The sequence below is a fragment of the Centroberyx affinis genome, unplaced genomic scaffold (assembly GCF_046629955.1).
Source record: "Centroberyx affinis isolate AG114_WGS23_722 - 3 ecotype Tasmania unplaced genomic scaffold, CSIRO-AGI_Caff_v1 ptg000025l_1, whole genome shotgun sequence".
Classification (NCBI taxonomy): Eukaryota; Metazoa; Chordata; class Actinopteri; order Beryciformes; family Berycidae; genus Centroberyx; species Centroberyx affinis.
This window is the reverse complement of record NW_027278739.1, coordinates 255,725-282,149: the sequence shown is the minus strand read 5'-3', so window position 1 is coordinate 282,149 and position 26,425 is coordinate 255,725. Positions and strand designations below refer to the sequence as shown.

Genomic DNA, 26,425 nt, shown 5'->3' with positions numbered 1-26,425 from the left:
TTCATCACAAGGTCCCCCACCCACCCAACCCATATAATCATCAGTGGAATGAGTTGTGTGAGACGAATAGTGCCATACCATTGTACTATATCGATCGGCCTCCCTGTGGCTATCATTACTCTACCTCTCACCTGCGCCTTCTCCTAAAAAAAAAAAAAAACACACTACAATGTCTTGCTCCTCTTTTCCTGTAATTATTCTCTACTGGCAGAGTGCTTCCTTCCCTCAGTCAGCGGTGGAGAACGGGGTCGACAAAGCCGCATAGATCTCATACTGTTTTACTAATTGCTGGAGAGAATCGGTTCCTCGGGTCCGAGTTACCCCACAAAGTTCACGAATGTTTTTGGTGGAGTGCTGCAGACTGTTTGGTGTGTAAGCCTTTAATTAACAAGTTTCCAAATGAGGACACTGGAGATGCATCAAAAGAAGAATACATCAGAATCTGTACAACTGGGATTGGCAAATGAAGTTGTCCCAATATTGCTGCCGTTTGTGAAGTTCATAGGCATAGCAGCTTTTGTTTATAAGTGGAGCCTTGGCTATGCAGACCAAATGCCATTCTGTTGTATCAGGGCCAACTCACCACACTTTTTTTCTGTTAACCTGCTTTGAATAAGCTGTTTTTCTCTCTTAACCTTTTCTGAATAAATGTGTTTTTATTTGTTAACCTATTCTAAATAAGCTGCTTTTATCTGTCAAGCCATTGTTTTTTAACCTGTTAAGATGTTTTCACATTTCTTTCTTGATTGCATTACAAAGGGCCCCTGCATAATAATTTGATAAGTATAAATAAAAGCAATTGATGCATTTGTTCCTGTAATAGTTTAATGATAGGTCAATACTAGGCAGCATGAATGACTAAATGGTACTTGCATCGGTACTCATCAGCAAATTTACTTTACAAAGTACAACGTACTCGTCTCAGGTATGAAAAATTGTATCTGTGCACCTCTACAAGACACAGCTTCTCAAGATTGGGGAGAAGAGGATCTTCTTCTAAAACGCGCACGCACACACACACACACACACACACACCTATATACACACACACACACACAGAGTGGTTCTGCTGGAATTCCTTCACTCTGTTTTCAATCATGGATGTGAATCAATATGTTTTCACTTTGCCTCAGTTCGGTGGGAGATAATTGGGGACTGTGGGACAGTCATGCCTCAGTCAGGCTTTCACAGCAGCAGGCCTGAAATATCAAAGTGCCTGAAGTTGCTAATGGGGAGGTGTGTTATCACCTTGACCCAGAGGGATTGTTAGACAGACTGGGCCCTCCCACTGAGATCCTCTTACTGATGGACACCACACACACACACACACAAAGAAATCAGCTGATATGGGAAAAGAATCAACCAAATTGAAAATGGGCAGCAGGAAGAGGCAGAGAGCAGCTCGAAGAGGGGGGTCAACAAATCAGGGCCTGAGATGAAGAGTAAGAAACAACCAGAAAGACGGAAGGATGCTGATGAACAGGTAAGACTGGCATTGTTACGATAACAGAAATTTCAGTACTACTTGAATACCGTTGAGAAAGATTGATTTCAATGCTGAATTATATAAACGGTCTAAAGAGTTCTCTGCCAATAGAGGAGCATGCAATCCTTCAATCAATGTTAAAACATGAAAATCATCAAAATTTAAGCTACGAGGTTTTCACAGGACAGCAGCAGATTGGATTAGTAAAAAGAAGGTGGCTTGGACTAGGGGGTCAAGCAGCTGAAAACATCACAACAGCACTAAGCAGTCCATCATGTCTAGGATCCAAGTTCACCTAGAATGGTTGACAAGTTGGTGCCAGGAGCCAAATATGGAACAATTAAGCTTACAGGATTGAAAAATACGGACAGGTAACTTTGCAAAGCATCTTAGTGACTGTTGTTCCATGACTGTGCTTAATGTTCTTTCTTGTTTACTGTGGTATCGTATTAGCATTGAATTTCTAGATATTAAACTTATGGTGTTTTCACGCCCAGCATGTTTAGAGAGGTTTATCTGAACTCTGGAGTGTTTACTTTAGTTTGGTTCATTTGGGCAGGTGAGAACAATGCCATTCAAACTCAGGTGGCACCAACTAACTGCATCTGAAAATGCAGGTCTCGGTCCTGTTCAAGAGAACTGCAGTGTGATTCGTTAGCCGGGAGAATCCAAACAAACTATAAGAAATGACCCCAAAATGTGAGTTTACTGGTACAAGGAGACAGATGTTGACATTTGATAGCCAGCGGTTACTCATGCTTGGAAAGCCTAGGATAACAAAATGAACCGAGGGCAAATATGCAGATTTGTTTTGATTCTTCCCGCTGCCAAAATCTCTAACCTTGCGGGATGACAGGTTATCACACTGTCCAATACACAAGCTACTTGTGAGTCCATGTGACTTTAGTTTACAAGCCCTGGTTCACTTATAATTGGGCAGCGTGAACCTAAACAAACCAAATACAAAAATGCAACAAACTAACCTTTCAACCCTGGTTCAGACCAAAAGAACTGTAGGTGTGATCATACACTTCATATTGATAAACTCGAATTTCTGGTATGGTGACAACTCTAGGTAAGGATGAGGTAATTGCTGCTTCCCTCCCAAAAATATGCGTGACATTGATAATGAATGCTGCATGAGGCTGTCTAACATCCACACACAGATTGTGGATTTTCATAAATTTTCACAGATGGCTTAAGTGATGTAACTGATTAAAATGATCAATCCACCCCAATAGTCTACTTTGAGAACACTGTTTAATATGCAGTAACGGCAGGCTCATTTTCCCAACACCTAAGGAGGAAATATGTGGAGAACAATCTGTAGCAAGATGGATTTAATTGAACAGAAGGCCCAAGACGGCCTATGTATATTAAATGCCATTAAATTGCGCCATGCGGGCTATAAATTCCATAACTGCACAATGGAGTTGGACAGTGGCCAAGGCCAACCAAAATGATTCTCGACACTTTCCTGCCCCTTTCCTAACAAGCTGAAAAAATAAAGTACTGACAAAATTTTTTTCCTTCTTCATCACAGACTATCACAAAAGTTAATGTTTTTCCAGCGATGACAGCGATGTTACCACAAATCATCGTAAAACACTTGCACAGCACTAGCAAAGGGGCCGGCATGAATAAAGGGACCAGTCATAGGGTCTGAAATAAAGACTGGAACCAATCGCAGGAACAAATTAACTTTGTGCTGAGCCAGAGTTAGCTGGATGAAAGGGTTAGAAAGAATGAGAATTAATAAAAAAAAAGATGATTAAATCTGACAAATTATTCTACCAACTTAACCAAGAACACAATGAAATCAAAGTTTTCGTAAACATCTGCAGGGCTCGACATTGCCACTTGCCCGGAGGCATATTTCTAGACCTCCGGCCCAGTCGATTAACCTTTTAAGGAGCCTGGTCGGGCCAGTAGATTTCAAAGTCCTAAACAGACAAAACACATAATCTCGCATAATTTTCTCGCAGTAATATAATGGTGCATAAATATTCTGTGGTTATTGCAAGTGTTAATCACTCTTAAAAACATCTACATGTCAAAATAGAAAACTCTTGGTACCACAGAAAGTGAAAGCATTAACACTTTACCTTGCTTTATTAGTTTAGGATCGTCCTTAATAGTGATTGGATGCCATTGAAATCGATGCTGGATCTGGCTGTCTCCAAATTGGTTTGTTGCTATTGTCATTACCATGTGATGACACTTCACAAATGTTTCTTTGAACGAATGCTTGTGCACCGGTAATTGAAAGCAAAGGCGGACTGGCCATCTGGAGCAGGTTGGCGATACGTCCAGCAACAATAAAAAAAGCCAAATGCCGTTTGGTCGTTCTGCGGTAGATGGGGCGGCTCCACAGAGGTGTGTGGGGGATCATAAGCTCATCACATCTCATGAGTCCATCTTTCTCCTCCTGCCAACTTTACATAGGTACGCCACATTCTACCTTTCATACGCTGAGCAGGCAGCAGACTGATTGTGTTCTGCATAAATTTGCGATCAAGTCAACCAAACAAATGAACATTATGATGCCTTCAGGCGCCTGTCGGGAATATCTGAATCAGGGGTTGAGCGTGCATGAACGATATGAACAAGGGGGTAAATATAACAGGGTAAGTCGAGGTTTTCTATGACCTCCAAGTTGCCGAAATAAGAAGTTTCTGAGCAGAGAGCATGGAAACCTTGTCATGATATTTTGAATTAAAATCTATCGCCCCATATATGAAATCTAAGATTCAGAAAAAAATAGGCTTCATCTCTAATAATGTGTTGTTTTGCATGTTTTCATATTGTAGCGAAGCGATGGGTGGAGTATCTGTGGGTCAGTTGTGGTGTTCCAGTCTGGGTCAAAGTTCCAGTCCGACACTGGTTGAACGTTATGTTACAGAGACTGGAGAAACATTTGTTTACTTTGTTTACAAATAACATTTGTTAATCATTTAACTATTTTTTTAATCACACCCTGATAATTTTCTTCCTTTGTCGTGGGCAGGTCAATTCTTGTCCATTTGTGTTGGTCGAGTCAGAATTAACAAATATATCACTGAGCCAGTGGTTACAATTTTTGAGCCAGAGGTAAATTTTCCTGAATGTCAAGCCCTGATCTGTCTCAATTATTTGTACTTAACCATACCTAAATAATCATATCCATCTCTCACTCAGTCACACACCTTGCTGCCAAGTAAACACACACGGCTGCCAACTAAAACATTGCTTTGCATTCCAGACATTTGCAAGCAGTAAACATCTAGATGAGAGTGGTGTATCTGCCATCTGAGCGTGTTAGCGAGCCTTCGATGTATGACAGAGATATGCCAGTATCAACACCTCCAAATAATGTATGGGTGTCAGTGTTACAATCACAGCTTTTTGCTGGCAGAGTGTAGGTTCAGATGAAATCTGTTTACGGGTGGGGGATACGGACAAAAAAATCATATCACTATTTTCATATATTTTTTGCAATTGAGGATGTTTTTCATTTGCCTTTTTCAAGGCTAGGCTGCAAGGTACTGAGAACTACAACCTAAACGGTAACAACACAAGAAAAAAGTTGTAAAACAAGTACAAGAATAAATTAACTTTAAGACCAGGATCTGTGAAAGGTGGTTTTCAGACCCATTTTAGCGAAATGTAGCTTCAAAAGGTAACAAGCACTGCACAGCCGCAAATCTAGTCACAAATGAAATTAATAATTAGACTCATGGAACAGTGGTTTCAGTAAAAACCTCTGGAGCAGAGACCATCGTGACTAGGGTCAGCAACTATGAGCATCCATTGAAACTAGTGCTGGATGATGAAATGATATTGGTAATTATCCAGATAAAATGTTCCTCAATTTCCAGCTCAACAACTTTTGATAATGACCACAGCAGTCACTCCTGCCTGTTGTTTGTTTTATTATTGCCCCCCATACATCAAGGATGGGCAGCCATGTGCCATGGAGGGCCAACAGTCTGCACTACAGCAGGTGATTTCACTAATTAACACACCTTCAACCAGAGGACCTAATCAGTGAAATCACCTGCTGTAGTTTTTGGCTGGAATGAAAACCTGCAGACTCTTTGGCCCTCCAGGGCACATGGTTGCACATCCCTGCCATACATGTTGCCATGATGCTTAAATATATTTCTGTCTATATATTTCTCTCTTTTCATGACCAAAACTATTAGAAATTATTAATATTTTTCCCATTTCTACAACAAATCATTTCATTTGTATTCCATATTTATGTAGAAGGGCAGAAAGGCACCAAAAAACAGCATTTAAATCATGTGACACTGAAACCAGTGAAAATATGACACTGGTCGGTTGGCAAGGAGACTGCTGCTGTGTGTGTGTGTGTGTGTGTGTGTGTGTGTGTGTGTGTGTGTGTGTGTGTGTGTGTGTGTCTCACCTGGGGAAGGCATCGAAGCAGTAGGTCTTGCGTGTGTCGGGGAAGGCCACCCGAAGCCCTGACATGAGTGGAGAGTGCAAGATGACGGCGGCGCATTCGTAGCGAGCGGCCAGGTCGACGGTGGGCACCGTGCCGATGCTCTGGCCGTACAGGATGATGTTCTCTGGTGTTACGCCGTACCTGCACACACACACACACACACACACACACACACACAGACATATTCATTTGTACAGGGCTTTTAACAAAAACAAGTGCAAATGTGGGTGGGACACGCTGTTTTATCATCAAATCTTCTTTAGTCCTCTATTTGCAGAATGATAGACTTAACTGCCAATCACTTGTTTAACAGGCGTTTTTATTCATTTTCAGTTATTTGTGTGTGGCCCATGCCATGGCAGCCCCCATACACCCCAAGTACCCTGGGTTGTGTAGCTTCCTCCATCATATAACCCCAAAATTGGCCATTCTCTGTTATCTATTGCTCCGGTGAGGAGATTGGAGAATTGCGTTTTTTTCTCTCTCTCTCCATTCCCTGCCATTGTATGGAGGAACAGGTCTGAAAATCACACTTCTAGCACATAAAGGAACACCAACAAAGCAGATTCTGACAAGATATATATAAAGAAATAGTCGTTCCGCTGATTTTTTTTTTCTGGAACAATTTCAGTGTTACACTCGAACTGAAAGGTTGAATGAGGTTGTGATAGGGCTGGGCGATATGGACCAAAAATCATATCTCAGTATTTTTAGGCTGAATGGCGATACACAATATATATCTCTGTATTTTCTACGAAGTGGGCTAAATGTTCAGTTGTAAGTAGGGCTGGGCGATATGGACAAAATCAAATATCACAATATTTTTGACCAAATACCTCAATATCGATATTGCGACAATATTGTAGGGATGACTATTGGTGCTTTCACAAATATTTACACAATGAGATTTTTGATAAATAATCATGAGTAATGTGGATATAATGACTAAGTGGGTAAAGGCAAATAATAGAACAGCTAGAACAGTCTGGTAAGTTCAGAAAATGACATCACTTTACTGTAATGCAGCCTTTAAAACCAGGAAAAGACAACACTTATGCCATATCACGATATTACCGTGTCCAAAATCTAAGACGATATCTAGTCTCATATCACGATATCGATATAATATCGATATATTGCCCAGCCCTAGGTTGTGATATTGCCCACTCCTACATGTGTGGGTATAAACAAAATGAAAATTGGAAATAAAACATTCCCAGTCGCAAGTGAGGGGGGAATTGTTTCAGAGTGGTGCAAGTGAGGGATCAACAGTACACACTGCCTCTGTTCCATTCTGTGGGGATAACGCCCTGGAGAGCTCTATGGCAGCACCATGGCAGGTCTGCAGGACCACAGTATAACAGACACTAGAAAGAGGAAGGGAACGACTGGTAGGATGAGAGATTTAAGGCTGCTAGTAGACAGATAAGAGAACATCTGAGGGGTAGAAGTAGAGATACAGGCAGACGGGGAGGAAGACAAGAGGTGAGGGGAGAGGAAAAGGAGATGATTAGGAGCGATGCAACTCTGCCGGCGTCAAGGCGGAGACGATACACTCCCCCCCCCCCCCCCAATCATCGGCTGGTGTTGACAGGCTCGGCTGCATAACCCCAGAACAACGAGCCATCTGAGACGGACAGACCGAGATAAGGCCGATTCCCCCTTTTGAGAAACGCATGACACAATCTCATCCGCATCAAATCAGGCTGCGTGACATTAGATATCCCAGATGCTTATGAAGCTGTCAGGACGGGTTTGGGAGGTTTACGGTGAGGAGGAGGAGGAGGAGGACGGCGCTTGTCTATTTAGGATCTGCGTCTGTGGTGGGAAGAGACGAGGATGTCGGGTCGGGAGGTGGGCGGGTGGGTTGGGGAGGGGGGGGTCCCGACTCCCGAGGCAGCCCGGCACCTTAACAGCCTCCTTTTTTATTTGACACTTGAAAGCAAAAAGACGAGAAGCCTGGCTGTGACAGCTGTCTCCCTTTTACACTGACACACAGATTTCAGCCATCAGTTCTGCCTTATAAAACCCAGTGTGTGAGAGAGAGAGAGAGAGAGAGAGAGAGAGAGAGAGAGAGAGAGAGAGAGAGAGAGAGAGAGAGAGAGAGAGAGATGGAAAGTCAGAGAGAGAGAGAGAGAGAGAGAGAGAGAGAGAGAGAGAGAGAGAGAGAGAGAGAGAGAGAGAGAGAGAGAGAGAGAGAGAGAGAGAGAGAGAGAGAGAGAGAGAGAATGAATATGTAGGGAAAAGCACCAATAAGCAGAAGTTTTTGAAGGGCAATACCGATATTTTTTAATTGAAGCTATCTTTCCTAATTTATTTTTATGTCAAACCTGTCAAAACGTGGTCTAGGGTGCGGCGACCTGGGTTCGAATCCAGCCTGGGACCTTTGTGACATGTCATCCCCCTCTTTTTTTATCTCCATTCCTGTCGTCTGTATTGCTGTTTTATTACTGTACTGCGCCTTGTAACATTTGTTTTGAGAGGCGCATTATAAATAAAGTTTATGACTCTTCCCCCTGTTTCTGCTGAGCCCAATTACTGACATGTCTACACGGTGATGTACGGATTTTCTGTGATCTTGATACGTTTCATTGTCCTACGTGTTTATATTTTGTTAATGTTTTGTATATAGCCTATTTTTCATGCAAATAGTTTGGCCTAGTGTTTGTCAATACGTACCTCTATTGCTGTGGCTTTGTATGTATTAGATATTGATTTTCATTTGTTATTCACTTGTCTTTGTCACGCCTGCCCTTGTCATGCGTTTCCTCCGCTCAGCACCCTGTAGCTGCTTCTCCACGGCTGCCTGAGGAGTATCAATAACTATTTTTTGCGATGTAGGCATTTGTGATGAATTTCCTTACTTTTGGTGGTTTCCCTCCTCCAATTATTTTGCTCAGTATTTTGGCCAATTCGGGAGCCCTTTGTTGTTGTCCACCTTTTACCAGGTTTTACAGACACTGCTGAAGCTGTTGAGTAAAATACTGCCACGCCGCACTGGAATGATTTCAATCATACTTCCAGCATATTGGCAGTTCACAGCAGTGACTGGCCGATATCCAATTTTCAATAAAAGGCCCATGTCGTTGTGATATATCTGTCCAAAAGGAAAGGGAGAGCGTAGGCAGGGAGCAGAGGCCGCTTTCAGGTTGTCAAGACACAACCTCCCGCACCCCCCCCCCCCTCCTCCACACCCCCCTCTCTGTTTTGGCAGGCTTCCCTGTGGCCGAAAGTGATCCTCTGGGTGCCTCGTCTTAGGTATGCACCGGGTGGTACACAAAGTGGAAAACACGTTTGATATGTGACCCGGGCAGTGGCGTGGCTTTGCACAGGGCTCCGCGAGGTGAAAGGCAGGGCTGAGACAGAACAGGCCTGGCTAGAGCCCGACGGAGAGACAGAGGGGAGGAGGGGGACGGCGTGTTCCCTTGCCAGTGCTCACAATCTGGGGAGGAAGCTTTCAAACAAACCCCCCCCCCCCGTCTCCTGACAGCGCTGGGAATGCAGAGGGAGGCTGAGCAGACGCATTCGGCAGCCCTCTGCCACCACACACACAAAAGGATCCGGCCCGTGCTTTACAGATAGCCATGACAGAGGATTTGGACGAGAGGTGCTGGGCTGTGTGTGTGTGTGTGTGTCCTATGAAGTGATGCCATCATAACAGCTCTTCAGATAACAGCTTGGGTGTGACTAATCTGCTAGCCTAGACAAATCCTGCCACTGATAAGCGTCAGAGCACTGAACAGTCTTCCTGATAGCAGCTTGAGATACCTCACATTGACGGCCGGCAGCCCGGTCTCTCTCGACACCCTGAAGTTCCCCGCCTCAGAAACACTGGGGACGCACTACACCACTGTGAGGTTGATTATAGCCATGATTTGGCATCACGACTGATTTTCAAGATCCTGCAGTATGTGAGGGTACAGGACTTGCCTCCCGATCCTGTCGGAACCATCACAATTTTTTCCAAACATGTTTGATTTTTATGACTTGAATTTGGACACCATCCTCCTGTAACGTCAGCTGATTAACCAATCAAATCTGAAAGGAGAATGGCAGCAGCCAGTGAGTCCAGGGGAAGAAAAAAAATAATATATACACAGGTAGTGTGGGAAGAAAAATGGTCAACTTCCATGTTTGTTTTGTCTTCCTGTAGAAGCACGAAAGTTCCTGTTTACACGAGATTTTGGAGTTGCATGGCGATCTTCAAACGCCAGTCACTGAGTGTGTGATGTTCAATCTTTTCAGTCTGTTCAGTCGTGTGACGTGTCCCAGCCGGCCTCATCATTTTCTATTTTAGGCTTTTAGCTGATGCTCATTTCCAGAACAACTTACAACAAATGAGCAGGTAGGGGTTCAGTGTCTTGCTCAAGGACACTCTGGCAGGACACTGGCAGCTGCTGCAGGGATTAAACCGTTATGTTTTGAGGTTAAAGGTAACAATGCGCATATGAGCATTGTGCACATATTTGTGCATATGCCACCTCCATCTGTTAAACTGCCAATCTTAATATGAACTGCTTACAAACATATTTGCATGACTGGACACGTTTTGTATTCATCTTCTCCCACCTGACCACGTGAATATCTAGCAATGCACACTTGCACATCCACTTCAACCTGTAAGTCTGTCAATAAAGATGCTGTATCTTTATCTCTATTTAGCTGCTACTTTATTTTCAAAGTGTTTGGTTGTAATTATTATTTTTTATGATTATTATTTTTTATTTTATTTTCTGTCACAACTTCATTACCAGATAGACCTTTTAATTATTTGCCTTCAATATCTTCAGTACTCTCTACTTGTCTTATCTGTGCATTATTCTCTTCATTCACATCAACAAACCAATTTCCCAACAGGGATCATTAAAGTTTCATCTAATCCAACCACTGCCCCACCCTGCCGCACAACGTTATAGTATCATTGTTGCATTTTAAGTTTGGCCTAAATGTAAACCATGTGAATGTGCATGGGCATGAAGGTATGTAGGGTTAATTCTGAGCCCCCCTCAGAGGAAAAAGGCTTAATGGTGATGAGTTATATACAACCTGTTGGGAGCAATTGGTCAAGCCATTGGGATGTTGTGTATAAAAGATGACAACCACTCGGATTGGCCTCATTTGGCCCTCTAAGGCCATCCCGGGGTGCACTGCACACCTGCATTTTCCGCCTCTTCCCTTCTGACTAGAATGAATGTCAGGATTTTGTGGAACAGTCAAGTGTGAAAAAAGTAATTACATTAAACAAGAAGGCATTGGTCTGTGGTGATGTGCCGGGTTGGGAGGCTGACTTTCAAACTATAATCCTCTCCAGATCACCTGCTTAAAACTGAAATGTTCAAACTCATTAACAGTCTGATTAGTTTCAGTTAGACTGAGACAATACAGTTAAGTCAACAATTTATTCCACTTTTACAGCCTGTATTGTGTTATCACCATACAGCTACCACTATGTCAAGCAGTGTAAATTCCCCTTAGTCTCCAACTTACAATTTTATTGCCTTTGTTCCTAAAAGCATGTTCCGGAGAAATATGGCAAGTGTCTATAATCTGATTTCTGGGTTTGTTTTGTTTTTCCATTTACAGTAGCTGCAGGTCTCCGTTTGTAAGTTTTCGTTGTGAAAGAATGTTTATGTGTGACAAAACTTCTCCTATTCAGAGCACCTCTAGTTTATGTCATTGCTACAGTAAACCGCTGAGGTAAAGAAGAGTTCACAGGTGCTTTCCAGCAGGCAGGACAAGTTGGCAACTCTAGAGCCACTGTCGTTTTTTATGACAAGACTTGTCTTTATATTTTAAGTGTTGCGTTCTTCTTTCTGTTAGCTATCCGAGTTTTTAAAATGATGAGTTTGTTGAGATACTTCCAGCAGAAAAGAAAAGCCGACAATGCTGAAGTGAAGCTGATGGACAAGACAGCAAGGTTGCACAAACAATGTCTAAATGTTGCTTGATATAATTTAAGTTGATGGATCGACAGACCGATTAAGATACTATATTTATCCCAGAAGGAAATTGTGACATTAGCACTGCTGAATCACAACAAGTCTCTCTACATAAATGATATTTAATGGAAGTGTTTGGGTGCTTTTACCTTTGCAGACAGCAGAGAGAAGAGATAACAGCTTTGGGTAAGGGACAGAGTAGACAGATGAGAAAAGAGAGAGAGAGGAGTGGAAGGTAGAAAAGAGGGAGGACAAGACAAGATTATTTCAGCGCCAGAAATCTGGATAGAATCCTAAGCAACTTGTCTTACCAAGATTCAAGCCCCAATTGTATCATATTTAGGTGACAAAGCAGTGCTTAGAGGCTAGTGTTTAAAGTGTAAACAAGATACGATTGCCAAGGTAAGATGAAACATATGATCCCCATGGGGAAATTAAGTTCATTTTCCATACCAAAAAAATGAAAAACTTAACTTTTCAGTGTTTTCACAAAGATGTAGCCTAATTCCAGGAGAGCAGACTGACTTATATAGATGCACTTTAAAGAAAATAAACACATCGCCACCATTATTGATAGCAATCTAAAATTTGATAAGCTAATAAAAATATTACCAACGCAAGTGATCTGCCATATGAATTGTTTGTAGTGCACAAGGTCTACTCAAAGATAATTACTTGTCATTTTCTGCAGAAGAATGAGTTGAGAATAGGTGACGCTTCACAAAAGTTTCTCCATGGGGAACAAGCCCCTTTAGATGCCCTAGCAAATACCACCCACCACCACATCTGCCCAAATACCCCAACAGCCATTACTTCAACCACACTGAAAAGTAGTGGATAAATTACCTTTTTTTTTTGTAATCAAATTACTGTACTCCTGTAACATATAATCCATTATTCCCCTGAATTTGGTGACGGGGCAGTAGGAAATCAAACAGTTTAAATCAAGCAGAGCAGAGAGAACTTAACGTAATGATGTCCTCATGAAAATGGACCTAGTGATGACAAACAGAACCAGAAGCTCAAGGTCAATGCACTGGGGGCAATTAGGCCAGTAATGCCCCACCTGCTTTATAGCTCAGTGGGAGAAGCCAATGACTCCATTATACACAACTAGTGCCTAAACTAATGGTGGTCACTAATGGCCATCATGTGTGGGAGAGCGAGAGAGAAACAGAGACACAAAAACACAGCGCAGTGGACAGGGCAATGCAGGAAAGAGACAGACCGAGGGGGAAAGTGTAATAAAAGATGAGTCTGCGAGCCTGTTTGACCGCAGACCCAGCTGGAGTGAGTGAGCGCCTTCCTCTATTTCCATCGGCCACGAGCTGACTGCGCTTTAACAACATCATCCAAAGCCAAATGTCAGCTTTTTTCCAAACGAGGGGAAGTCAGATGGTTTGGCCACTCATCTTGTGGTTAAACCTAGCGCTTTCAAAGATGACACAAGTCCATCTCCCCATTAATTTTCCTTTCTAAAAGACCCAGACTCAGATGTAGGAAATTTTTCACACCAAAAATCTACAGCTGTGCTATTGTTGGTTGTCTAACACAAAAATCCTGGTCCATGTAACCTAAGAGGCCAGACAGACCTGTTCTTCTGATACATTTTGGTTACTCTGATGGCGATTCATTTACATTGATTATATTCCAGTGCAAGTGTAAAACAAACGGCTGGACCGCCACGTGGGTTTTGGTTCTTGCTGTTTGAAAGAAAAGTGCCAAACAAGTGCATGTGTATGACTTTAACAGGGCTATGATTTAAAATGAAGAGCTAAAAGGAAATCTACTTCTTTTAAGAGGAAAAATGGAAGCTTGAGTGCCAGCAAAATAGACCGGGGGGAAAAAAAAACAGAAACATGTTTGATGTGAACAAAACAAGGCTATTTTCTCATTCTGGGCTACTCAGGGAGTCAATCGTAAAACTCCCTGTTGGAGGAGTGACATTATTCCGAATGAGGGGAAAGAGAAGCACGATGTTTAGTGAAAACACTTGTCCAAACACTTGAGACTGTGAATGGAAAGCTACTGACAGACAGAGAGAGAGAGAGAGAGAGAGAGAGGGAGAGGGAGAGGGAGAGAGAGAGAGGGGGAGACAGGGAGGGAGAGAGAGAGAGAGAGAGAGAGAGAGAGAGAGAGAGAGAGAGAGAGAGAGAGAGAGAGAGAGAGAGAGAGAGAGAGAGAGAGAGAGAGAGAGAGAGAGAGAGAGAGAGAGAGAGAGAGAGAGAGAGAGAGAGAGAGCATGCAGTGTTTCCATATGCAAACTCAGGCCAGTATGAAGCAGCCTGTCCAAACATCCCGTGCTGAACTTCCATGGAAACAACACCAGGGCTAGCACGACATGGCGACCTTAAAGGCAATGCCAATGCTGAACCAGCTTCAGATGGAAGTAGTAGTAAAAGTTTTTCCAGTTGAAAAGCAGCTAACAGGGCAAACCACAGGCAAAGACAATGTTATTACCTTGGCCCATGAGACAATACACAGTTAGGGTTAATGAATTAAACTAAAGGGTGGCTCTTGATAAAAGCCATAACCAGTTGTTGGCGTTCTGTGAAGCACTCCCCTGTGCCAAAACAAACATTGGCAGATGTTTTCAGGCAGAAATGTCTCCTCATCTGCCAACCTTTACTGTTCATCCTGAAAATAAGTTCTGCCTTTCAGCCCTGCCTCACTCCAGACATAAAACCTCATGAAACCAATCATATTTCCAAAGCCGGAACAAACAGGAGCTTAGCATCTCTGAATGCTTTGCCATGTGCTTTATCTGAATAAACAATAATTTGTTGATGTAGATGGAAAAACCCCCAGGTTTGTTTTTAAGAGGTCCAGGACAAGAACGCCTGGCTTATTATCCGCGGCATCCAGCCGCTCTGGAAGAACCCGGGAACCACGAGAGCATCTCAATGAAGAAGAAATAAATTGCCTAGTCCCTTTAGGTGAGCATTAATTCTGCAGACATTATGTCACTCGTTTCCAGATCGCCGCTGATAAAACCAGACCATTGTTATTCAGGCTGCACGGTCGCTCAGAGATAGAGAACACTGCACATTTTGCTCGTTTCATTCAAACCCAAAGAAAGGCATTCCAGTAGCTTAGATTTTTCTATCATGATCCATCACAAAAATGTTTTATTTTAGGATCATGCTACTTCAATAAAACCTTTAGGGGGGACCATATGAAAGAGATTGTGGGGGAAAAAACACACCTGACATTAATGAACACCTTTGATTAAGGTGAGTAGATAGGGCTAGCCGGTGGATAGGCCGTTACCACGATGCCTGAGGCGTTCAGGTGGACTGCCTAGAGCAACGTTATGGAGGATGAAACGACAGAGAGATTTTCGGGGCTGTGAAGCCCACTCCAATTGGATTTCAAACAACAGAGTCTGCAAACACAATCATAAACAAAACACCGGGCAACTCTGGCAGCTCATCATTACCCCCAAAAGAGAGAGAGAGAGCAGAGACTCAGGATAACAGCATCTGAAAACAAACGGCAAGCACACGACAAAACATGCCAGAGAGGTGGTAGTGATGCTGCTGAGGCTGATAAATGAAGCTGAACCACCAGGAGAGGAGGGGAAGTGGAAGGGAGGGACAAGGTGAGGACATGGGGGGAAAGTAGGCCGGGTCAGTAAAGGTCCAGGTTTTATGGAGCACATTTGCACTTGACCAACCTTGTAAACATTTGGCCCCGTGACCCTGTTTGTCCAACGCAGCCCTGAAAACTAGGATGAGCAGTCATTCAGACCTAAAAGAAGGCCAATAAACATGGAACTAAGTGTCTTTCTAGGAGCAGGAGGTGACGCCAGAGCTGGTGGAGAGCAGCACTGGGTCCCTATAGCACAGAGGGACAATCAAACCCCTACCGACTCCAGGAACAGGACTGATCTGATGGCCTGCGCAAAATCCTCCCAACGTGTTTCTGTGGCTGAGAGGCCAGGATTATAACTGGCCGTAACAGGCAGAACAGATAGTTCCACAAGCCTGTCAGATTAGCCTGATTCTAGCAATTATTTTCAGTAATAACCAAATCCCTAATGTCTTCAATGTTCTTGCATGCCTTTCTATAGGCACAATAGGAGGGCAAATTAATTTAATATAATTGATAAAGCTAAGCCTCCAGCCAATGAATAACTTACTGTAATGTAATTAACTGCATGTACAAAGCCAGGACACAGAAGGCTAAACATTAGCATAAATGTTTAGACTAATTTGTAGATGGGCAGCCTGCACATATAGACAGGATGCAGACTGCACTTATATTTCAAATTTGGCTCTCTAACGGAATAGGTTAATGCCCTAGTGCACCTGTTGCCTCCATGTAGTGAGAGATGGACTTTGACTGATCTAAAGCCTGTCTCTGCTGAGATATCCTAAGTCTTTAAAAAATCCCCACAAAAATGTGGAGAAAAAAGTGAGCTCAGTATGCTACACACTGGGCAGGAAGATGAAAGGGGAAAAGAGAGGTCTGTGTGCTTTACTTCAAATTTCTCATTTTCACCATTTTCACCAACCAATAGCTGTTCTCAGCCCATGTTGAAAACGTAGGAATAGTAATTACTAAGCCTACTTTATGTAGACAATTCTTAACTCGCTTCTTATTCCTTAATCCAACAAAAAAAAAAGCCGCATCTCAGCAAAACAGGATGAACACTGCTGTCTAGCCTCAAGTTTGCATAATGAAATCTGAAATCTATCTAAAAATTATCAATCATAGTTTAAAGCTTAACTCTGGCCATTTCCGACCCAGACCCCATTTTCCTTTTTTCTATGTAGAAAAAACACTACAAATCTTTATTCACGTGTGCATCACTATTGATATAAAACAGACTTACTGGCACCTTTTCATTCAAGTTCAAGAGTGTCCAGGTCTCTGTAGCATGTGTCTTCTGATCAAGGTCCAGTGTTGGGCCTGACAAGAGGCAATAAGCTCCAGTCCAGAGAGATATACAACTGACATGTTCATTACAAGCTCATAAAAAGGCCCAGCCATCCACCACAGCGTTCGACATGGAGCTCAGCTCTCATGTTGTTGGTGTTAGGAGGTCACAGGCCACACCAATACATCAAGACACATCATCTAGACTTGTTCTTCAAATAACAGGAGCAAATCATCAATCAGGACTCAAAATTCTGTCTGACAGATAAAAATACAAAATAGATTAAATAATAGGCTAATAGTAACAACACTGTGGACTGGTATGAATGATCCTTGTGTCTTCATGAGGCACTTTTAGGAGCTAGTTTAATAAAGATAAAGCCTGGGCTTGGACTTAAATCCAACATTAAGTCAGACTTGCATGAGCATGGTTTCCACTAAGTAGCATTTTGTTGTGGCGGCCTGCCACAGCAAAGTACCAAACAAAAACCAAAAAATCTAAAATCTAAAATTAAACATTTGATATGTTTCTGTCTAAACGAGAGGTAGGAAAGATTATTTTCTCTAATCACGTATCAGAGACTTTTTATGTGTGCAGCCTAGTAGAGAGAGGTAGCACTGCAGTGCAAACCTCATCAACACTGTGTAGGCTCTCAGGTGCAAAATTTGGAAATGTAATTAGGAGCCATTGCCAAGGAAGTGAAGCCATCCTTGCTTTTGGAAAGGTCAAAAGGATACATTAATGTGATGTTACAATTATGAACACGGTTTTTGTCAATGTCTCAAACATAATTTAGGTGATAAGAGCAGTGTCGATAGGCCTAAGATATATGGAACCCTTGACAGTCTATAATTAGATTCTTGGAAATAAAAAATTGGAAGTTGGGCTACTTTTACATACTAGGCCTAATCCCAAAGCAATGATAAGGAGTAACCAAGGTACAAGTACACTACTTCAGTACTTTCCCAGTAAGGATAAAAGCCTGTGCTTTCAATACGTAAGGTTATGTGTAACTAGGCCAAGTAGGATGGCCATTGTTATCCTGATTAGCGGTGTATCGTGCTCATGTTGACCTTTTCCACAAAGCAGATCCCGCCTGGCTTGGCCTGTGGCAAGACAATCTCTCTTGTACCTTTCAACATAACCTGCATTTAAATAAAACTTGACACTTGAAACTTGTTTTAGTATTCAATGATGGTCCCAGCCTGATGAAATTCAATTCTGGGGGAAACACTGTGTACTCGTAATTTCTTTTGGCCTGAAAATTGACAAATTTAAAGATATTAAAAGGGCCCCTATTATAGGGATTCAATTTTCATCACATTAAGGAGGTTTCATTGTGACTTTAATATCAGCTATTAACAGCTTCAATCCAAAAATATCATATCGGCCTTCAAGAACCCATATCAGTCCAGCCCTACTTTTCACTCATCAGTCCTCTCCTTCTCTCTCTGGGTTTTATAGGCCAGAACTGATGGCTGAAATCTGTGTGTCGGTGTTTAAGTTAGACAGCTGTCACAGCCGAGCTTCTCATCATATTAATCATCGCCATAATCACCAAGATGAATATCAGCACAAAATATTGACTATTGGCAGCCTCAACTAAAAAATCTAAACATCGGCCTTTGAAAACCCCTATTAGTCACGCCCCACTATCAGTGGTGTTGTGGGGACTGTCTGAAGAAAGATGATGTCATGATGCTGGCTTTTAGATTAGGGGAGTCTGATCACTTGGCCTTCCCACCAGGGAAAAACAATCAACCAATGTAGTGTCTATGAGAGTAATGCTATATTTTGATTGGAATTATTTCCATTACTAAATCCAAATCAGAGACCCTGGGAAAAAATTCTGCCCCTGTAGATTCAGTCGGGTCCCAGTATTCATCTCATGGACTGTAATCTTTCCTCAGGGCATTTGGGAAATCACACTTCATTGATGCAGGGTTGCACTGCCTGTCGTGCCAACACTAAACACACCATACACAGAGGAATGTCACACTGGACAGAATGAAGCCCAAGCTCAGAGGCAAGACATTTCCTTTTTTTTCATTTTTATCCTGCAATAAAACCGAAGGAATCTCGGCCTAGACTGCGTTCAAAATAACCGCAAAGCCTGCATCCTCACTGATGTGGTGCGGCTTGCACATCGCTAATGAAAGAAACCGATGCTCATATGAATTGGCTTAGTGCGAAATCCAACCGAGCTATGATCTGTTGAGCCATCCAAATGGTGACGGGGGTGACCGATTATTCCAGTTATTCCTTTAAAGCCTCGGAGGGAAGAACACACACGCCTGTACACACACGCGAACGCAGCAGTGAAGGACTGCATCAGGCTATACCCAGAAGAAATGTAATAATGTCATTTCAAAGAAGGGGGGAATAGGTATAATAAATTCATTTAGCAATTATCAAAATGTCAAGCCAACTAGTCTTTGTGCAAACAAATCTTTATCTTCAAAGTGTTTCTAGCTGGTCCAATTCAACAGAGCCCCAAAGGCTGAGTAATACGCCTACCACTATGAAATCAAATTGGTGTTTTAGGGCGCCGTCTTAATGATTTTTCACAAAATGTAATTAAAAAGATATTGAATAAACATAAACCTTCTCCTCAGGTACTTAGCCCCCCTAAAGAGAGCCTAATGATTAACAGTGTTTTACGCTCGGGCAGGCAGCTCTCTAAAGGGTCAGGGCATAATGAAATGTTTCATTTTTAATGCTGGGTGGGAGGAGAGGCTCAGGCTCTCCTTTCAATGGCATTTAGACTATCTGTCAAATGGAACATTAATCTGAGGCATGTTCGGCATGAGAAATCCACTCGTCTGCTTAATTTTATACAAGTAACGATCAGCCCTCGGCCTACATTATGGTATGACAAGAGGGTGACAATAACAATAGGCCAATAACACTGAAGGCTCTATATCACTGGGTCTATATTAACTTCAGTGTAAAAATATCACACACCCCAGGGACGCAATGTGATGGACATCAGGCCACCACCTCTATTCACTCTGGTACCTGGGATGTTTGAAAAACAAGGAGAAGCTGAGAAAATTGTGAAGTTTTACTCTTTCTTTAGCACTGAGGTGTACTGTCAGCAGCTTGTGCACGGCATAAATCCCCTTATTTGCGGTTCTTTAAAATAAATCTTAAATATTTGGGGAACAACCAGATGCAAAATCCTCTCTACACCTATTGTTGATGCTTGGAAAAGTAGCACAGGTCTGCACAGACAGCGCCATCATTGTTGTCTTTGCTACATTTACATGGCCGTCTTTATCTCATCTATCCAGCTTGTGCACATCCATTCTTTCTCAACAAGAGTCGATGGCAATGGGTGGAAACATATTTAAGTAGCTGAGTCAGTGTTGTCAGCATTAAGCATCTTCACTAAGGCAAAACAAGGGAGAAAAGTAAGACAGATACAACAGTGTTGCTCTGTGCACTGGCAAGCTACATACATTTTGCAGGTAGATCAGTCTGAAGTAAATTGTCAGTGAATGGACAGTAGGGTTGGACAGACTCCTGTCAATCAATTGTCATCATGTATATTGCAGATCCCCGATGTATGACAAAGACAGACAGACAGACACACACACACACTGTGTGGAGTGTAGGCGTGATGACTCAGTTTGTGCTGCAGCTTTTAAATTGGCAAAGGGACATTTTTACATTTTAATCTATAGTAGCCTGTATGTCCTCCAGTCAAGCAAAAAAAGTGAACATGCATCAGGTGGCGGTGCATTCCCAGTGTCGGCTGTGTTTAAGCACTAAATACGTTTTTAGATCATCGCAAGTCTAATTTTTCTCCCTGCGTGTACTTCCACATTTGAGTGACAGTGGTAGTCAAGGTGAAGTAGCTGGCTAACCAAAATAACTAAATAAATAACGTGCACACGTAACTACAACACTTCATCACAAATAAATCCTGGATTGAACTGAACATCACAGATTGATTATAAGTGTAAGAATGTCCTCCTTTAACAAACACTGTAATTTGCCCTCCTGTTGCTCATAGCCTAATGAAATGGCTGCCTGCAAGGTCAGCCTACACTACAAACGCAACCTGTAGAATACAGTTCAATAGCATCTGTTGTGGAACAAATTCATATTTCCAAATGGAGCTACAAGTGCAGCTAGTACGTGCAACAACATACAGAAAGGAGCGGATGGACATTCAGCTTTTTATTCGCAAAAAAAGTGTGTTACATAACAGGTGATAATGGCCAACTAACTGCAGGGTAATTAGCCTAATGCTTGGAGCATTTTATTTGCGTAGGAGCTGGGGAGTGTGTGTGTGTTTTATTATGACAGAATGAAGATTTCCTGTGGAGCTGTCAGCACTAGAAATGTGGTGATGTCTGCTCCCCCGTACACAACCTCATTCTGCTTTTTTATGAGGGCTGCAATGCCTTGAGAAAGCACAATAAATCAATACCTTTATTGATACAGTTCATAATTTTATTGTAGGCTTAGAGGGCTGTCTCCATGTACGACTGACACTTGACTGCAAATCAAGAATGTTTCACATGGGTGAGTGTTAGAGTCCAAGTTCATAACTCTGCATATCAATCAATAATCTACGGAGACTTTTCTTTAGTGACTGCAAAGCTATTTCCCTGCAACCCTCCGCTCAGAAAAATACATTTTTGGCACTTTTTTTCTGCAGAACAGCCAAGCAGCACGATAACAGATGTGTGTATTTTCACCACCATGGACGGCACACAGCCTCGGTTATGTGCAGAATAGAAGTGGCTGAAAACAACGACGCTTGTGTGATTGACATTTCATTAAATTGTGAAATCCTACAGGAGCAGTGGCAAAAATATAGCGGAAACACTGCTATGTTGTAATTCTTAGTGGCCGCTAAAGTACTTAAGTACTCGGTTTTGAAAAATGGGTATCAGTGCACCTCTACTTTTACCATCAGCTGTTGACATGGCTTCCACTCTTCGCCCACGTATACTTCACATTTCAGCAACTTGGAGAAAATCCAAACATCCCCAGATGTGTAAATTAAGCACTTTGTTGGGTCATTCAGGCGATTCTTACAACACTTGCATCTTCCATGCTAACTATGTGTTTAAATCAATAGTTGGGTAGTACAGCATCCCACCAAGAGGATGTCTTAAGACTACAGACCTGTCTCTTCCTGGAGTCATAAACTCACTCTGAGTTATGTAATTGTCAGGATTATTTTGTTTGCGTTAGTTTGTTTGTGTCCATGTGACCAACATTAAAAGAGGAAGGCAGAAATGCATACAGCTGGAGAATTACCTCAGGAGTTTCACGGTATGCATCAGTGTAATGTTAGTAGATAAAGCCAAGCTTTTAGTCATTTGTAGACACTTCTCTCCTATATTCCACCCTAAATTGAGCTTTGACCAAAAGACTTAAAACTGACACTAAAATGTGAATACTTTTATTTCACTTAGTTTTGGAGGCTGATCATGCCAGGTGACGCCATTTATATATTGACAAATGCGTTTCCATTTATTTCTTTAACAAAAAACCTTTCCGCCTCAGATGAGCATAAACACTTTTGTTAAAGTGAAGATGTTTTTTTATCGAAATAAATCTAATACATACACTTTCACATGAAAATACTTTGAAGAAAACGTGTAATAACCATGGTAGGTTTGGTATAGTTGCCATGGCAACCCAATTGTCCTCTCAAGTGACATAATTTTTCAGCCCAAATAAGGGATTCCGGATATCGCCCCCTTTCAGTGTAACTTGAAAATGAGTTGGGGTGTAAAGTGACTCTTTAACTACATCCAATGCTAATATGATTAGGATAATTTCGGTGTCTAGGGTTCCTCTACTATGCATTTCTGTATTTGTTGAGATGGATTCTGACGTGGTTTTGCGGATGCAATGAAAAAAAAGCTACCTATACTTAGCGTTCTAGCATGTTGTGGCTTTGTGAAGCAAAGATAACGCAACATCCACAGATCTTGCCAGAATCCACATCCAGTATAGAGCCGCTAGCTATGTTCGCATGGCTACCCATTGATGCCAAGAAGTACATCCTCACATAATCAAATGGCACAATACACTGCTCATAAATCTTGTTTGCTCCACATGAACAAATTCATGATGTGTGATTTTCCACCGTTTTTTCCTAAAACGCCATAAAACTAACAAGCTCACAAAGTTGTGTACTGTAGGACGCTAAATTACAGCTTTGGCAGCCATCCTGGAAGTTCTCAGATGATACATGCTGGGACATACCAAAACTTTACCTATCGTCCGGGTTGCTATGATGTTAGGTAGATAGGTGAGGGGAGAGTTACTATTGACATGGTGTGTTTTGTACCTGATTGTATGTAATGCAAAACACGATTGCCTCTTTTACTGATTGCCATTGGATGTCAAGGAGAGGAAGAGATGGATGGTGTCAAGTGTACGATGGGAAATTAAGTTCTACTCGATTTCCATGATGTTCAAGACATCAAAATATGTTCCCTCAAGTGGAAACATATCCCAAAATCCTGTGACATGCTGGGAAGCTGTAATGGGACACTGCATAGGTTGCTTATATTTTGTAATTTATACTGTATTCAGTAGGAGAGTCTATACCTGATGTGATGTTGACTTTACCAACCTATTAGGCAGAGGTTGAGGATAAGGAAACAGGAGTCTTCTATGTAGGCTTACTGATTGATATGGGAGTGACTAATAGCAGCCTGGATCTAGATCTACCCGATAAATATAAGGGAGTGCTGGCTGGCTAGGTCAATAGTGACTTGCTGAGGACAGGGAATGATGTCAGAGCTAGTCATATACAAACCCCGATGCCTGTCGTTTTCTCCCATTGCACCAAATTCAATTTAAAAATGTGGCAATTTAATGTTGCCTTGTTTATAGATTAAGGTACATATCTGGTAGAATATAACTTAAGGGCTTTTTTTGAGATGGAACCACTCTTCAATTGTGCAAACATCAAATAATAAACACTTACTTCAATTAAATCTAAATTTTTATTCATTAGTTGGCCTGTTACTCATACAATCTTCCTCCATCAAAATAAACCTTGGTGGGCGGCAGCAAGCAGCGTGAACCAATTCTAAACTATTTAATTAAAATAAAGTGCTGTTTGGTTGATTAGGCTATATGTATGCTGAATTTATCAGAATACCAGGGCCGGACCGGTAATCTGGAGTAGTGGGAGTTTTGAGTGAGTCAAGCAATACCAATATGAAAAGTTTTTAAAAAAGACCACATGCTGTTTGGTAGTTCTGCTGTAGACTGGCCCGCCGCCCCATACAGGTGTGCGTGGAGGGGAGATCATGAGTTTATCACATCAAGAGTCCCATGCTTCTCCCCCCAACTTTACTTAAATATGTTTTATCTTCATTAATACGCTGAGCTGCCAACACAGACTGGTTGTGTTGTGCATAAATTTGGACAGTGAGGACCTAACAAATAAACATTATGCTGCCTTCAAGGTTCTGTCGGATATTTAAGAATTACGAGATGGGCCTGCATGAACGATGACCAAGTTGGCGAGATGTGACGTTTGTGGGCAGGGAGCATGTAAACAACTGATGATAAAAGGGTTTTTTTTATTACATTTTAAAATATATCACCCCATGCATAAAATCCCAACTTAATTTTAAATATAAAAAAAAATAGGCTATCATAATTATTTGGTGCGTACTACTAATTTGTTCTACATGTGCCCATATTGTGAGAAACGGGGTGGAGTATCTGAGGGTCAGTTGTGGTGGGCCATTTAAGTGACCAGTGTTTGAATAATAAGATCCTAGGCTAGCCCAACACTTTAGCTAGCATAGAGCCTCTCGTTCATACTCACTTGTTCCTCAGCACCTGCCAGGCCGCCTCGATGTCCGCATACAAGTTCTTCTCAGATGGCTTTCCGCTGCTGACCCCGTAGCCTGAGTAATCGTAGGAGAACACGTTGCAGTTGATCCTGGAGCCGAGGCCGATGTAAAAACTGCACATCTGTCCCAAGTCCACGGCGTTACCGTGGGAAAACAGCAGCGTGTACCGACTGTTCGGGGCGCAACGCACAAACATGCAGCCGACCCGGTTACCCCGACTGCTTCTGGTGCTGAACACCTCCACAGCATCCAGTTCTCGTTGGGAGTATTGCCAGTCCGCCCGTTCGGTTAGATGTAAGCTGGTGGCCCCGTTAGCATCCGTGTGTACCGAGTAGGTCGGCTCCGGGGGGAGGAAAGCTAGCTTGGCCGCGATGCGACTGGGACAGGGTGGACAACAGAACAGCCAGCACAGTTCACCGAGAGAAAACCCATTCATCCTGGGGCCTTGTTCGGGCATTTAGGCGCGGAGTTACCCGGTTAATTACTTTCTTTAGAAACAACAAAAGCAATTATCGTCTTCTTTGGGGTCCAAATTGTTTCACATTAACAAGCTGTAGCGAGAAGAGCTGGGATGACAGGTGGCTCGGGCTCTCGGCTTTGCAGCTAGCTAGCTAGCACGCTAGCCGGCTGGCAGTTAGCTCGCAGCAAAACTTACACTTCATGTAGAGGTGTGGACTATTTATCTGACCGTAAGCGCGATATTGATGTTCATATTATTTTACAGCACAAGATAGCGCAGCGAGTGGTCTTAGTTGAACGATTCCGCCTCTATCAAACATAGCTTGCTAAGCGCCAAGGTGTGTTGCTAATGTAGTGTAAGAGTGTGAGCGGCCATTTCTCTGGACTGAGACCCGACCAGGACTTCCGCCACAACCGGATATCCTGTTCATGTCACTTGATAGAATAAATTCACTATTTGAGATTGATTAAATTACATTCAATCGGAAATTATTTTGTCTTTTTAACACATTTATTAAAAATAAATTCACTAAATTAAACTAGTTATGGCAAAGTACAGCTAAAGACAAAATCATGCTGATTTATAACTTTCAGCTCCTATTCTAAAATATTACATAATATTATTTCATAATGCAAAAGCCAAAAAGAACTAAATGGTTCAAATGTAAATATGGGAAAAATAGGGAAAACAGGGATGTAAAGTAATCACAGACATAACCTGAACACAGATACCTCAATTTCCCCAGGGGATCAATAAAGTGCAATCTTATCTTATTTTATCTTATCTTATCTTAAATGTTGTACTTTTGTTTCAGCATAGGCTTACCTTAAAGGATAAGGCTGGTGTTTTTAATGCATTGTTTACTGTCAACAAATCCTATGAAAATAACAAAATCAGCAATGATTTTGTTTTGCCAACAAGTCTCGTCCATGTAGCCGGTGCCCAATGCAGCCATAGAACTCCATTGTATTAAAAAAACGATTAAAAACACGTCAAAGAGCCATGCCGTTGCTCCGCAGCATATTTCATCATCACGATGCACCGGGCCGGCCGACTTTTTCCTCAAACAACTTAATAAGCCGGCTGTAAACACTTTGCGATCTCAGGAAAGTAGTTCTGTAGCACTGAAAGTAGTCCCCGGCGTAATGAAGAATTTGTTCCCATTTGAATTTGATTTGGTAATAACTACAACAGCCTGACTTTTCGGGGTAACAGTTAGCGATTTTTAAAACTGAAACTACGTCTTTGTGAGCTGTATTTCAAGGTTTTTAGCTTACAATTGGAGCCAATGTCTTCCGGGTTGACGGCTAAAAACGGTACATGGGAAGTCAGAAAGTAATGGGAGTAGAGCAAACACATTGTTG

General features: G+C 42.1%; 1 protein-coding gene across 1 annotated transcript in view; it reads right to left on the bottom strand.

The window, feature by feature from the left end:
• Positions 1-25,433, bottom strand: part of abhd17c (abhydrolase domain containing 17C, depalmitoylase) — a 35,040-nt gene extending 9,607 nt beyond the window's left edge. The window contains exons 1-2 of the mRNA XM_071515086.1: positions 24,574-25,433; positions 5,895-6,074 (exon numbers count right to left, since the gene is read on the bottom strand). Of these exons, the coding sequence (XP_071371187.1) occupies positions 5,895-6,074; positions 24,574-25,058 (665 nt within the window). The 5' untranslated portion in view covers positions 25,059-25,433. The remainder of the gene's footprint in view (positions 1-5,894; positions 6,075-24,573) is intronic.
• Positions 25,434-26,425: the final 992 nt, after the last annotated feature.